Genomic DNA, 13,514 nt, shown 5'->3' with positions numbered 1-13,514 from the left:
AAAAACTTTTCACGAAATTCCCTTCCTGATTACACTTTGGGCGGAAAGTCGAAACTTTCAGTATAAAATTAATGATTAAATACTTTTTGCATGATGTTGTAATTGAATATATTCTATAAACAAGCTTTTCAGCAAATTCTCTCTGCTTATGTGACAAAGTTCCTGCATAGCTTGCATTGGATGAAATGTGCTGAGCACTTTGCAGAGTGCCAAAATCTGTTAAATTTTTTAAAACATTCTTTCGCATCTCGTGTGTTGTCTAGCTGATTAAACATTCCCTTGGGTATTTTGTCTATTAATTACGCCGCGCCAGCGATAGCGTTGTAATTTACAGCATCATTACCATGATAGAGGGACACAATTTCTGTGAGAAAATTTCCTCCTCGCAAAATGATAATTATTTCCTCCGCTCGCAATACGGAAAATCACTCTCATTATTTTCCCGCGGTGCACACAATATATTCTCTCCCTCCATCTCAATTGCAAGCTCTTCCGCCATGATAAGTGAATGTCACAATTAGACCAGTTTCTTTTGTGCCGCGATTTCAATATCGGAAATTGTATACATTTCACTTTTTGCAATTGCCAAGGCCCGGATAAGAAGGCGCAATTGCAAAGAAAAGTATCTATTTTCGTATGACGATTTGCACTGAAGAGAATATCTGCAATTCAACAGACATTTCATGTCACATTAATATCCCCCTCGTTGCAGTGTGAGGACAGATTCTTTTTCCGCGCCATAATCTGTGCATCCTGCCGTGCTATCTGCTTCGGTAGAGGACAAGTGGAAACTTCTGCAGAAAGCGACGAGGAGAATAAAAGTTGTTGTCTGCAGAAAGTGATTAAATGTGTATGTTTGGCTTGCTTTTGATGCTTTCATATTGTCACACAGGAATCATATCGAGGGAATACCGACAAATTACTCCACGAGAATACAATTTATAAATCGAAAATGATAAAGGATGACGGCCATCGTTGACCGAGCCTCAGTGTAATCAAATAATTGAATCAGGACAAATTGCATCAAGCTCTCATGGGGGAAATCTTGGGGAAGGTGATTTTCCCACTCTGCAATAGTGCAATTCAGCCACTCCGTGAGCACTCAAGTATACATACATACAGTCTATGAAAGACGATATGATACAAATATAATACTCGCACCACCATAAATGTGAGTTTGCTGTGGAAAACAGTCCGCCTGGAGACATCAGTCAACAGCCACTGTGCAGCTCACGGAGCAACATAGCAGAAATTGGAAATTTTAAGCAATATATACGTTGGCAATAATGCACTTACAGCGTACTTTTGTAACCTGACTGTAATTAAGAGATGAGAATGGACTAATGGCAGTCGCTTCGGCATCCATCAACCGTGTCATTTGATCAAGAGTCTTCTGGCCATTGATGAGTAAAATCAATCAACCCTGAGAGAGCTTGCCTTATGAAGGAGAGATTCATGCACCAGTAAACTTCATGTGGCCGGCAAACAACTAAATGCCATTGTTGACAAAATAATCCCATGATTGAGCTTCAATTTATTGCCCCTTGTGCCGGAGCACTTCTTTTGTACTCAATCTCCCAGCATGAGGGACACTTCAAGTTGTTTCACTGCAATTTTCCAAGTAAGAAGTTGTGAAAAGTATAGTAAATGCAGTCTCATCGTATGAGGATTTAGGGAAAAAAAGACTTTTATCGAATAAATCGTTGGATATTGAATAAAACTGAAAAGTAAATTGCTTGAAATTTCTGTCTCATTACATGTTAGTTGACAACTTCAATAAAAAAGATTTATTGAGATGACTTCTGTCTCCTCTTTTTATTTAAAATCTTATAGCTATATCCACGAAGCACACTTCTTGGCAAACTTAAGACGTTTCATCCAGTCAGTCTTGAACACTCATTCCAAGTACTCAAGAGTGGATATTTTAAATTTTGTTACTGTATATTTAATGCGTATTTATATGTATACATTACTGTCATAATTAGTATGAATCAAATCTGAAATATAGCCAGTGAGTGTAGTATTTCAGAACGTGTTATCTATATATAATGATATCATTATTTATAAGTCTCTAAATAAGCATTGATCAGTGATTCCTTTTTATTTATCTGTCCGATTCTTCGCCGCGAAACCACATATTTTTGAATAATTAATCTCAACCACAACTAGGCTCTATTCAATGCGTGGCATTTAATTGGAGACTTTGCATGGTCCATCAATTACTTTGTCACGCAAACAGATGATTTCGTATTATGTTCACATATTATGGGAAGTAAATTGCAAGTGATATCGTGATTAATTCTTGAACAAGCTGTGCGGCCATTCAAGTCAATTTGCTTGATTGAGTGCTAAATGTTCGCTTAATTATTGCCCACTATCGTTACTTTGCATCTCCGCGGGACGCATCAGCCCTTCACGGAAGGGCCGAAGAGTGGCACATAAATCACTGGGTGGGAAATATATTGGGCAACATGAGATTACACACAAATTAATGTTGAACTGCAATGAGAAGTGCTGTGGCAATTTACAAGCCGTATTTGCATAATTTTCTTCATCATGCCCAACATTCACATATTTTCACGGTGGATGTCCTTTTGCAGTTTCATTCGCATTACTCATGCCCAGGGAGTCACACCGCGCGCACAGCATATATTTTTGGCCGCAAAAGAGGCAGAACCTTATGCTGTCGACGATGGCTTATGGAAATTGCAGTGGAAATTCCACCAACGCTGCTCGAGGGATTTGATTGATTTCGTGATTTGATGCATAATCCAATCTCCGCAGGACATCACAATATGCCATATCCATGTCACTTGCGATTCTGCACTGAGGGGAATTGTATATGACAATTGAGCAAATCGTGCAAATATTTTTCGACATTGCAATGCCATTACCTGTCTTTTTTTCCCTTGAGTGGCCGTCAAACTCTCTCGCTGGCAAATCAGTTTCCAGCTAGATAAAAGTCACCCACTTTTAACGTGTCACAGTGGTGAGTAATTTCCTCTCAGTACAGCAATATTATTCTGCAGTATTTGCCTCCTTTGCATGCACGCCTTCAAGGATTTTCATATGGCGCGCCAAAGTGGGCGGCATGAGAGCGACTCTTCTGGGCAGACGATTGGGATTTTTATGCAATAAATCATTGATTTTTCATGAGTGAACACAAACAAATTCAGACAATACGACCGAATCAGGGAAAATGTCGTGGGTGGAGGAGAAGCGCCAAACTGGGTGGGCGATGTGAAAAATTTATGTCAATTGTATTTATATCTCTTGGGTATTGTTTCGAACTTGAATTCAATTGTAGCCCAGAAATCAATATAATTTATCACACCACTTTGTGCATTTCCCCAGATACTCAGCACCAAAAGTAAATACATTTTTCACTGGTGGCCAAAAGGGCGGGAAACAGAGAGAGAGTTCACGTGAATTGCGAGTTGCAGTTAATAAAAAAGAGAGCTGATGGTGGAAAAAGAAGCGAGCCGCCATGGTAGAGCCATTTTCGTCGAGTGCATAAAATGTGTATAAAATCCCATTTCATTGCTTGTCATCTCAGTCATTTTCCTGCAATTTTCCCAACAATTTTCAGCACACAATAAGCCCTTCTCGCTGGGTGCACACCGCACCATTCCAGCCACTCGCTGGGCAATTAAAAAAATCCACATGCAAAATGCATGTGGATTTGCAGTGAAGTGTGAACAGCGCTCAAAAGAGTTGCACTCTCAAATGTGGATGCCAATGTGACACCGGCAAGAGGCATTCTGTCACATGTCCTCTTAAAAATTCCACCCACACAGACCTCATCAGTGGAAGCGAAAGAGCCAAACCAATAAGATGATTGTCATTGAAATTTATTCGATTGTGAGCCAATTTCTACAATGGAAATGCATCAATTGCTATTACCTTTTTTTTCCTCCTGTGTCACATGGGGAAAATTCACAAGGAATGTCCTAATGTGTGTACATAATTTGGGTGAACGAAAATAAATATTTAAAGATTCGTGTGTCACGAAGTTTTCCCAGAATAAATTGTAGGCCAAACATTATTGTTCTGTTTATGCATTAGCTATTCAAATGAACATGTTTTTTTCCCCTGTTCCGCTTCCCATCGAATTATTTCCAATTTTGCCAAAAGACGCGAAGAATATATGTCTCGTTAGAGATGTAGAGCAAGGCAGTTGCATGTGCGCTGCACTCCAAGAGGTTTGAAGACAAGCAAAACAATGTGTAAAATTGAGCCATTAACTTGCACTACACATTAGCTACAGCTGCATATATTAATGTTCTAATCACACATGCTAAATGTGTACAGAAATATTCAGAGAACCATGAAAACTGCCTCAATTCCATTTAACATTCTTCACACTTTCTCTGTGAAATTCAATCCAACGCCAAAAAAGGGGTGAATAAATACTTAAATGGCAAATTACTCTGCCAACGAGAAAATTTCTCAATTCCAACACATTTATAGCCAATAAAGTGTTAATCAATCCAATCCAAAATCAAGCGATTCATCCGAATTGCGTGTTTTAATATGATCGAAATTGCATGTAGTGCACAAGTATTTCCATGTAGAATTTTCAATACCTACCCAATTATTGGTCAATATAATTGAACCAAAATCATATATGTAATTTGAAACGAAACGCACTTTCAAGGGCTCTCACCGACATATTTTCAACCATATTATATTTCAATGCACTTCAGCTTTATTGCATTTCCCCTGGGTAATTCCCAAAATACTTCACTTATTGGTTAACGTTTTGCTGTATGTAGCAAAATACTTCAGTGTCGCAAATTATCAATCAAAATTCCAAAATAACTCTGTAAATTCGACAAAGATATTTTGTGAAATTTAATTCATCACCATTGGCGGCAAATGTCAATATTCCTAATTTATTTGGACGCTTTTACATGGCCAAAACCATATTCTATCGGGAAATGTGAATGAAAAATCAACCAACTGTGGATTTCAATCGATCTCGAAATCCCTAATAAGCTCCATCAATATTATGTTTTACAGACTTTACCGTGATGAGAGGCGAAGTTCGACATTGCATTAAATCAAATGAATTCCGATAGTAATCCAACAGAGTTCTGAGAAGTCCTTATAGCGAAATTCCGCCAAAATCAGGAGTGACACACATTTATTTGCATGCTCCACAAACTTAATTACTTTTTTTTCCACCATTGAATTCGCTTGCATTAAATTGTCATGGGTGGAAAAAAAAAATGAATGGAGCGACAAAAATTTCACATTCATATTGACTGCTTTCTATTCATGAAGCGAAATTATTTTTAAACAATGCAAATAATAAATTCTCGAATCGCATAAATTATAGAAGAACGGATAAATGCTGTTTTCGGCTGTACTCACATTTTTCCTCCACACGATAGACAATGTGATGTAGAATCCATGTAAAATCGCGTAACAATTCAATCCCTGGAAAATCGCATTTATTGAAAAAGCATAATGCAAATATGGCCATATTTGCTCCACTGGCCAGCGAATGCATAATAACGCATAGGATGCGCATAGTTCTGCGGTGTGCCTTCACGCCAGGTGTGCAGAAAAAGCGTGAGGAATATGCTAAAATCACCACGAGGATGCTGATGAAAAATGACCACACTTGGGAGATCCCTCAATTATTAAATGCAATTTGCTTGTGGAATTTTTCTTACCCCTGTTGGAACCCAGTTTAATTGCACTTGAGAAATTCCCATGAAAATTCCATTTGTTTGTGGAATTTTAAATGTGCACCCCAATTGAACTAAGCTCCTTGAAATTTATTATTTTAATTAATATTACTGAAAATTTTCACCCTCCTGAAAAACTTTTCTAATTTGCATTTAAGTCCTGTTTGAATTATGGCGAAAAACTGCACGAATGGAGGTGAAAGCACTTAGCTAAGTACTCAAAGTTCGCATCAGCTCAAACCAGAATTTCATACTTGATTTCTGTGCTTTTACTTGCATTCCCTAATTATTCAAGGATTGAATAATAAAAAATTCAACGATGGCTGATTGAGATGTCAATCTTTCCACTATTGGAACAACAATTTTCCCTACAAGGGAAACTAATCAGACGTGAACTTTAGTTTCCACTTCAATCGAATGGAATTACCTCTTATTAATGCTCGAACGAATTGCCAGATTTTTGTTCTCAAAAGTGGCGTCAACTTTTCTCTCCTCCTTTTTGTCGCTTAACTAGTTTATTAGGGATTAACCGAGCTTATTGATCTGAATACAGATTTTCAAAGTAACATTTTCACTTAATTCTAGGGTTAGAATGGTTCACATCGAAAAGCCATGACTTAATTAGTAATGAAGAGAACAAATTGGTTCAGTAAAAGAGACTTTAATGTGTAAAATTCTAAAAATTTCCTTAGTTGCTCAAAAATTGGCAGTTTTCCAGAATTTTTTGGCTGTTTTTTCCTTCTCGTCCTCTTCCTGCTGCTCCTGTACACAGTCTAGAGCGGAAAGATCTCTTCTTTCTCATTTAAGCCACTAATTATTGCATCGAGAATGTCTAGGGGCCTAGTATTTTAAGTATTGCATGGGTTTTTTTTGTGTGGACAAATGCGTTTTCTCGGCAAATTTGCGCCGATTTTCCGCCCGAGAGCACCGAGACAGGGGCTCTTGAAGCTCGTAGCAAGTCGAGGAGGCGCCCCAGTGCCACCCTCTGCGAAGGAATGAGCATTCCATGCGGGCTCGCCATTGAATTTGCATAGAGCGGAAGTTATTTGGAGCATTGCGGTTTTTCCGAGAGAGAGTTTTCGGCATGTTCCTCTGGTGCAAATGGGCACCCAGAGGCAGACACAATATCAAATTTTTGAGTGGCAGGGGCTCCGCATTTAAATGCTGCCGCCAATTAAGAGTGTTTACATTCAAAACTCCCCACGTGAAGGGTGGTGAAGGAGAGCAAACACTGTCGATTCGAATTGTTTTGCCATCCCAAAAAGGAACGGAAGGAGAGACAACTTTTTCCACCCTCACCCCTTCCGCTGGAGCCCCTTTTGCGGGAGCCGGAGTGACGACTGTGTTATTCAAATGTCGAAAAACGGCTCGGCGAGACCAAAACCACCCACAATCACAGCCCACTTAATGCAATTTTCTTCCAGTGAAATTCAAATGAATGGCGCAAATTTTCATATCAAATGGAAAATGAAATTAAAAACTTTTCCCTCCGCATTCGCCTTTGGTGTTAATTCAATTAATTGGATTCCTTACATTCGAATAGATTCCGGAGTAAAGGGGGGCTTCCCGGACGCCTCAGTCGACGCTCGTCTCCACGCTGTCATCGTACTGACCGGAAAGGCTTTTTCCGCGGTGGTTGAAGATGTAGAATGAGGGGATGTTGCCCAGCGTTTCCCAGGACTTGGCTTGCAGATCTACAGCTGCCCGGATTTCACGGAACTCACCGACTACTTGCAGAATACTATACACCAGCACTATCAGGCTCACCACAGCCTGCAGCACAATCTAGAAGAGAGACAAGCAATATAGTCTCGGGGAAGTCTCCCACACCGCCTGACGGTACTCACATCAAATGGCAGGGAATTGAACTCCTGTTCCGTGATTCTCAGGTATGTTCTGTCTGCAGATGGAGACAAAGTGAGGTTAGTTTACTTGTTTTTCACCTTCTTCGCGGCATCTCTACTCACGTTGCGCTGCAGAATAGGCTACATGAATCAGTGACACAAATCCCACCACTAGTAGGAATTTATGGAAATTTTTAACAGCCATTTGAGGGAGTTTTCGTGGAAATCAGCCGACTTGGCAAAAATATGACACTTTGCTGGAAACTCGATAATTCGATATATCGAAGGATTTATCGCGAAACACTTCAATTGCTGACAGCTGTTTTGCGAATGAAAGCAAAACAATGAATATCTTGCCAAAGAAAAGGTGCGTTTTTGTGGGCGGAAAATCTATTTTTCCCTGATGATATATGTGTGATCTTTCAGATGGCACGTGCGAACGAGGGAGAATATTGCACGAGTGCGACGGGACGAGAAGAAAGCGGCGGACGAGGAGAAGGAACGTCTCCGGAGGATTGCTCTTGCGGTATGTTAGAAATCCTCTTATCCCCAGAAGAGTGTAATTGGACGAGTGAATTATATTTCAGGAGCAAGAAGCTCGGATAGACACCCTGAGACAGCAGGCAAAGGATCGACGGCACAGTGAAGTGACTTCCAGTCGAGAAATCCAGGAAAAGCAGCAGTCTGGAGAGCATGTGAACTTCTTCAGTGACCTGGAGAGTGGGAAGTACCAGGCTGAGGGTCAGAATGCTGAACACTTGAAGGAGAAGAAGGAGGAGACGGAGAAGTACGAGAAGCAAGTGGGATATCTGACCTACTTGGGTCAGGACACGAATGAAGCCCTCGGGAAGCGAAGCTGGTACGAGGAAGTGCCGAAGAGACAGGATGTCTACGCAGAGAGTGGGAAGATTGTGGAGAAGGGTCTGAAATCGAAGATGTATAACGATCCTCTGAACGTGATGAAGCGATATTTGGCTACAGGATCGTCGTCAAAAACATCCAGTTCCACTCCTGTGCCAAAGCCTGCCCTCCTGAAGACGTACGAGTCCGTGCTTCATTCATACAGGGCGGAGGCAGTGCCTAAGAAGAGAGCGAAGAAGCACAAGTCGAAAGAGAAGAAGAGGAAACGCAAGCGTTCAAGATCTGAGTCTGAAGATGAGGAGGAGCGACAAGCCAGGAAAGTGAAGCTTGAGAAATTGCGCGCTGAGAGACTCGAGAGGGAAAAGGCAGAGCGCCAGCGGACGGAAGCCTTCCTGGCTAAGCTCAGAGGTGATCCGGAGCCGAAGAAGGAGCCGGAAAAGGCAGTTCCCGTGCGGCCCATGAAGCAGAAATACAATTCGCAGTTTAATCCGGAACTGGCAAAGCAGAATTACGACTGGAGACACCAAGATTACAAGTAAACTGTTTATCATACTAAATTACGAGCTTCCCGGAAAGTCTTTCTATCTGTACCTGCCGAACCACTTGTGGTCAAAGGGCGACAGCCAATTGTGGCAGCCGCCGAAGTTGTTCTGAATCACGTACTTCATCGTGTATGGATTGACATTGGCGGCTTCCCGCTCGCGCTCCTTCGCCTCGCGCTTCTCCAGGATCTCCTGCGACACCACGAGAGCCTTGAAGGGCAGCTTGTGCGCCACCAATTGCAGGATTTTGTACGCCTCCGGGAACTCAAGGTGGCCGCCCAGCTCGACAATCACACGCCCCTCCTTGATGGGACTCACGTAGTGGTCAATGGGACCCTTGCCGCCGCCCATGCGCTGTCCCTGGCCCTTCTTCGTCACCGGCTGCCACGGCGCGTCCACGCGCCAAATGGCGAACATCCGACTCACGTCGAGCTGCCGTCCAATGCCGAACCTCATCATCTCGAAGTGATTCCACTTGAGTCGTCCACCGCCCAGCGCTATGATTCCGTACTGCTGGTGGATGAGCTTATTGTGTACCAACTCGGGGCCTCGCATCAGTTTCAGGCGCTTCTGCATCTTCGGCGGTCGCATGCCGCCAAGATATAAGGGCGCTCGATCCATCATTTTCAACTTTGGTCTGTCCACAGGTTCAATGGCTGTTCAAAGATAGGAAATTCATTACTTTCCCGACTGTTTCTGGGCCATTTCTCAAGACTCACGATCAAATTTAATGGGAGCGGGGAAGTTTCTCAGACCCACTCGTTGGCCACAATTCCATGGCATTCCGGAGGTTTCTGGAAAGATTTCTGCAATTAAATGTTGCTAAAGATACCGAAGGACAAGATTCATACCTATACACGTGACTATTCTACTTAATTTTAGCATATTTGCAAGAAAATTTATTGACTGTAAAAACCGTGTGAAAATGCACCAAAAATGAGGTTATGTGAATTGATATTCGATATATCGACTTTATCAATTCGAAGCGCGATTTTTATTTTGCGGGCAATTTGAACACAAATGCAAATGCTCAATTTTCCTGATGCCAAGGAAAATAGAAATATTTCCAGTTTAAAAACAAATTTTACCATTTTGAGGGCTTTATAAATATTATAAATACCAGAATCTTTTTTAAATCAACCATATAATCTCGAAAAACAATAAAATTGATTTTTCTAAGTAAAATAATTCATGAAAATGCCTCAGCTTGTTGACAGAGAAGCTATAGAAGATCTTTACTTAATTCTTTAGCAAGTATTCTAAGAGAATCCCCTGGTTTGATACATAGAAAATAACAAATGCCTTGGTGAGGGTTAAGCAGAAAACAAAAGCGCAAAAAATTCCCGCATTCTCGAATGCTTTCTTCTCTATGGCTGAAGAAAAAAGGCAGTCAAAGCCAAGAATAGCGCTCAAGTCAGTGAAGATTCGTCTCCTATGTTTTTTTGCTGTGTATGAAAAAGTTTTAAAAATACCACTCAGCTTGCACCTTGACCACCACCTCGGAAGCCCGAGGCTGACGATCTTCAACGGCCCGGGAGTTGCACCGGAGTGCATCTCGCGGGCCCTTTTCACGCTCCGGACAAGGTGCTGTGCCTCATCATCGTGGCTGATTGGTCATCCAATTTGGACTACCGTTAATGAAGACAAACTACAGAAATGATCCTGTGAAGTATAGTCTTAACTCATCGGTCACTCGGCTTCGGTCTTCAGTGCGACCAACAAGTGTTGTGTTCACGAAGTATATGCGGAGTGAGAAAAATGATGATTTTCTTTGCATTTTACTTGTCAACTCATCTGCACGCTCACATTAAAGTACAATTTCTCTGTTTTACTTCAGTTGGGGGCCTTAATAGAAAAATACACACACTTTCGCTGGCGCTCCGTCGCCGTTTCTGCCCTATTTGGCCTCCTTCGCGTCACTCTGCGGCGCATTCTTGTACTCATGGGCGATCCGGATGTGCTCTCGCAGGCTGTACTTGTTCTTGAAGCTCTTCTGGCAGTAGTCACACTTACGCGGCGGCTGAGACGTGTGCTGCGTCCTTACGTGGCGCCAGAGATTCACTGTCGTGATGACCAGCTTGCAGAATTGACACTGAGACCACTTCGTGTTGGACGTATCTGAACAAAAGGCAGGATTTTTAGTGGATACACGCGCTGATCGACCAGGATCTTTAATAGTCCCAATTTATACACACATAAACACGTGGAAACATTAGTTTTATGTCCTATTCTCTACACTAAGTCAACACTTCTAGTCATTATTTGTGGGATTCTTCGCTAAAAACAATAAATGTCGTGTGCATAAAAACGCTTTGATTACAATGATTGCATTCTCGGAAACAGAATCATGTCATATTTCTTCTCCTTGACCTTCTTTTCTTCTCTCTTATCGCGGCGCTATCAATTGTATTTAATTTGGTCGCGCGGAAGAAGTGATAATGTGACGATAAAGTTTAGGAATCACTGGATTCCTAAAACTTGTGAATGTTCAATTTGGCATCAAAGTTGAGGGTTATTTTGTGAATCTTGTTCAAATGTGTCCGCATATCGTAACTTCGTGAGAATGATCTCTTGCATACTGGACACTTGGTCTTCCCGCTATGCAAATCCCTGTGTAGTGTCAATGACATCGGATGCTTGAACCCTTTCCAGCAAATGCTGCAACGGAAACGTAGTTGGGCATCTGCATGTGAAAGAGAGAGAGAGAGAGACAAATGAAACATAAGGAACAAAACAGAAAAATAAGGGCAGGACAGAGACTGATAAGCGCAACATTATCTCTCAAACCCCGGTGAGAAGAGGTGTCTCTTGTTTTGCACAAAAAATATATAGAGAGAGAGGCATCTTGTCAAACACCCGACACCATTAAGACCACACACAAGATTGTTATCAATTCCAAAACACTTGAGAAGATTTCCCAGAAAACAACAGCCAAGCCGCGATTCTGAACCCCATTTGAATTGGGAAGTTATGAGTGGATCAAGTGTTCATACCTTGCTGCAATCCCTTGTCGTCCGCCTTTCCTTGATTGTCCGCGCTGTATTTGCTCTGATCTGCTGCGAAGGAAGGTGGAAAGATTAGCCACAGAACACTTCATTGAGTTCCTTGAGCCACTCACTGTACTCCGATGTGTGAAGGTCGCCCGAATCCACTTCCTGCACAGTGTAGGACTGCTCCATGTCGCCCTCCGACACACTGCGCACGGCCAGAATCTGCGGCTTCGAGTCCCCATCCGTTATGTCCTGATCCTGCGAATCGCCGGCCTCGTCGTCCGCACTGGCGCCCGCGTCGTCCGTCCGCTCCTCCAGCAGCACCTCCTCGCCCGCATTGGTGCTCTCGTCTGCCGTCGTGGAGATGTCGATGTACTCCGGGATGTCGATCTTCATGGGCGTGAACTCCACATTGGCGTTCTCGATGGTGATCGTGTCCGGGCTCTGCTTCACGAAGTTGATGCCCTCGATGGCGATGTTGTCGTCCGAGTCAATGTAGAAGCGCTTTCGCTTCGGCTGTGCCGTCTCCGTCGTCACTGTGCTGAGTGTCGTGCTCTTCGGCGGCAGCCTCACGATCTCTCTCACCGTCGCCTGGCCACTGCCCGTCACCATTCTCGTCACAATCCCTGACGTCTGCGCCTTCGTGGCCGACGCCACGCTGAACTGCTTGCTCACCGGCGTGGGCACAGGTGTGTCGCGGCCCTCCTTGTCGGTGCTGCCCTCCGTCAAGCCCTGCACAGACAGCAATTCCGCCGTGTGCAGAAACGACGGCAGAGATTCCTGCACCACATTAACCTCGCCCTGGTAGATGAACTCGATAATCGACGACAGATCCTCAAAGCGCACATTCTTGAACACAATCACAGGGTGCTGACAGGGATTCTCCTGGAACACCTCGCGGAAGTATGTGCTGCAGGCTGACAGGATCACCTTGTGCGCCCGGATCTTGCGCCCCTCGCAGCTCAGCGTCACGTCCACCAGGTCCTCCTGGGTGCGCAGCGAGTCGAAGGCGTACGTCAGGTGATTCACGTAGTTGTTCCATCGCAGGAAGAATTGCTGAGTTGTGGCAGACATCCTGAGGCGAAACGAACAATTTCACCCAGTGTGACATCACATTCTTCCCACCACCAAATCACACACCCCACCGTCGCCCCCCGCGCAAAAACCCCAAACCCACCTGCCTTGTGGTCTCTTCTTGCCGCTTGTGATGTTTTCCCCACGAAAATGGGTAAGTTTCCACTGGATTTTTCCAATAATTCCACACTGAAAAACACCAAACTTGCTTCTCCAAACAAGTTGACACAATATTACTGACACACCATTCCACCGCGAGGGGGCGCTGGGCGTGGAAAAAGAGCGCGTCAGGCGCGAAATTCGAAAGATGATTGCATGCAAGAACTATTCAGCCGCGGCGGTCGCGCCTTAGAGACGACGGACGCCACTGGATTTAGCCGAGATTAATCATTCGTTGCCTCAAACCACATCTTTCTGATTCAGATCAGAGCATCAAATACACTTTATTCGCTTTATTTGAGCTCTCAAAAAGCCACTTTTCCTATAATTATCTTACACGTTTCACAT

At 43.2% G+C, this 13,514-nt stretch overlaps 4 protein-coding genes and 1 non-coding gene across 8 annotated transcripts; 1 reads left to right on the top strand and 4 right to left on the bottom strand.

Moving 5' to 3' along the window:
• Positions 1-7,162: 7,162 nt before the first annotated feature.
• On the bottom strand, positions 7,163-7,814 carry LOC132262064 (ER membrane protein complex subunit 5). The gene is made up of 3 exons (XM_059761195.1): positions 7,664-7,814; positions 7,544-7,596; positions 7,163-7,481 (listed from the first exon to the last, which is right to left on the bottom strand). The coding sequence occupies exons 1-3, from the start codon at positions 7,743-7,745 to the stop codon at positions 7,272-7,274; spliced, it is 345 nt and encodes a 114-aa protein (XP_059617178.1). The 5' UTR covers positions 7,746-7,814; the 3' UTR covers positions 7,163-7,271.
• On the top strand, positions 7,812-8,940 carry LOC132262062 (leukocyte receptor cluster member 1 homolog). The gene is made up of 3 exons (XM_059761193.1): positions 7,812-7,907; positions 7,967-8,066; positions 8,128-8,940. Exons 1-3 carry the CDS (start codon positions 7,885-7,887, stop codon positions 8,938-8,940), a joined length of 936 nt encoding a protein of 311 aa, XP_059617176.1. The 5' UTR covers positions 7,812-7,884.
• A 42-nt stretch (positions 8,941-8,982) lies between these two features.
• On the bottom strand, positions 8,983-10,656 carry LOC132262063 (large ribosomal subunit protein uL16m). The gene is made up of 3 exons (XM_059761194.1): positions 9,795-10,656; positions 9,663-9,737; positions 8,983-9,599 (listed from the first exon to the last, which is right to left on the bottom strand). The coding sequence occupies exons 1-3, from the start codon at positions 9,826-9,828 to the stop codon at positions 8,983-8,985; spliced, it is 726 nt and encodes a 241-aa protein (XP_059617177.1). The 5' UTR covers positions 9,829-10,656.
• LOC132263590 (small nucleolar RNA U3) lies at positions 10,414-10,622 on the bottom strand. The gene has a single exon (XR_009468498.1). It is a non-coding gene; the product is annotated as a small nucleolar RNA U3 (small nucleolar RNA).
• A 30-nt stretch (positions 10,657-10,686) lies between the features above and the next one.
• LOC132262061 (transcription factor GAGA) lies at positions 10,687-13,257 on the bottom strand. Of its 4 annotated transcripts, none has more exons than XM_059761188.1 (4): positions 13,111-13,257; positions 12,062-13,008; positions 11,937-11,999; positions 10,687-11,061 (listed from the first exon to the last, which is right to left on the bottom strand). In XM_059761188.1, exons 2-4 carry the CDS (start codon positions 13,005-13,007, stop codon positions 10,841-10,843), a joined length of 1,230 nt encoding a protein of 409 aa, XP_059617171.1. In that variant the 5' UTR covers position 13,008; positions 13,111-13,257; the 3' UTR covers positions 10,687-10,840. The 4 variants fall into 4 exon arrangements, with proteins under 4 accessions (XP_059617171.1, XP_059617172.1, XP_059617173.1 ...); XM_059761189.1 differs by having other exon boundaries at positions 11,937-11,996; XM_059761190.1 differs by lacking the exon at positions 10,687-11,061 and adding an exon at positions 11,069-11,626.
• Positions 13,258-13,514: the final 257 nt, after the last annotated feature.

The sequence above is a fragment of the Phlebotomus argentipes genome, unplaced genomic scaffold, assembly GCF_947086385.1.
Source record: "Phlebotomus argentipes unplaced genomic scaffold, Phlebotomus argentipes genome assembly contig_15, whole genome shotgun sequence".
NCBI lineage: Eukaryota > Metazoa > Arthropoda > Insecta > Diptera > Psychodidae > Phlebotomus > Phlebotomus argentipes.
This window is presented reverse-complemented; position numbering and strand designations above follow the sequence as displayed.

Excerpts from the sequence above, each read along its gene's own strand:
- LOC132262064 (XM_059761195.1), bottom strand. The coding sequence starts at position 7,745 with ATGGCTGTTAAAAATTTCCATAAATTCCTACTAGTGGTGGGATTTGTG. Across the intron at positions 7,597-7,663 it reads AGCCTATTCTGCAGCGCAAC|ACAGAACATACCTGAGAATC; the intron begins GTGAGTAGAGAT and ends CTCCATCTGCAG. Across the intron at positions 7,482-7,543 it reads TCAATTCCCTGCCATTTGAT|ATTGTGCTGCAGGCTGTGGT; the intron begins GTGAGTACCGTC and ends TCTCTCTTCTAG.
- LOC132262062 (XM_059761193.1), top strand. The coding sequence starts at position 7,885 with ATGAATATCTTGCCAAAGAAAAG. Across the intron at positions 7,908-7,966 it reads AATATCTTGCCAAAGAAAAG|ATGGCACGTGCGAACGAGGG; the intron begins GTGCGTTTTTGT and ends GTGATCTTTCAG. Across the intron at positions 8,067-8,127 it reads TCCGGAGGATTGCTCTTGCG|GAGCAAGAAGCTCGGATAGA; the intron begins GTATGTTAGAAA and ends ATTATATTTCAG.
- LOC132262063 (XM_059761194.1), bottom strand. The coding sequence starts at position 9,828 with ATGCTAAAATTAAGTAGAATAGTCACGTGTATAG. Across the intron at positions 9,738-9,794 it reads TAGAATAGTCACGTGTATAG|AAACCTCCGGAATGCCATGG; the intron begins GTATGAATCTTG and ends AAATCTTTCCAG. Across the intron at positions 9,600-9,662 it reads CGCTCCCATTAAATTTGATC|CCATTGAACCTGTGGACAGA; the intron begins GTGAGTCTTGAG and ends ATCTTTGAACAG.
- LOC132262061 (XM_059761188.1), bottom strand. The coding sequence starts at position 13,007 with ATGTCTGCCACAACTCAGCAATTCTTCCTGCGATGGAACAACTACGTG. Across the intron at positions 12,000-12,061 it reads CCTTCACACATCGGAGTACA|CAGATCAGAGCAAATACAGC; the intron begins GTGAGTGGCTCA and ends CTTCCTTCGCAG. Across the intron at positions 11,062-11,936 it reads CGACAAGGGATTGCAGCAAG|ATACGTCCAACACGAAGTGG; the intron begins GTATGAACACTT and ends CCTTTTGTTCAG.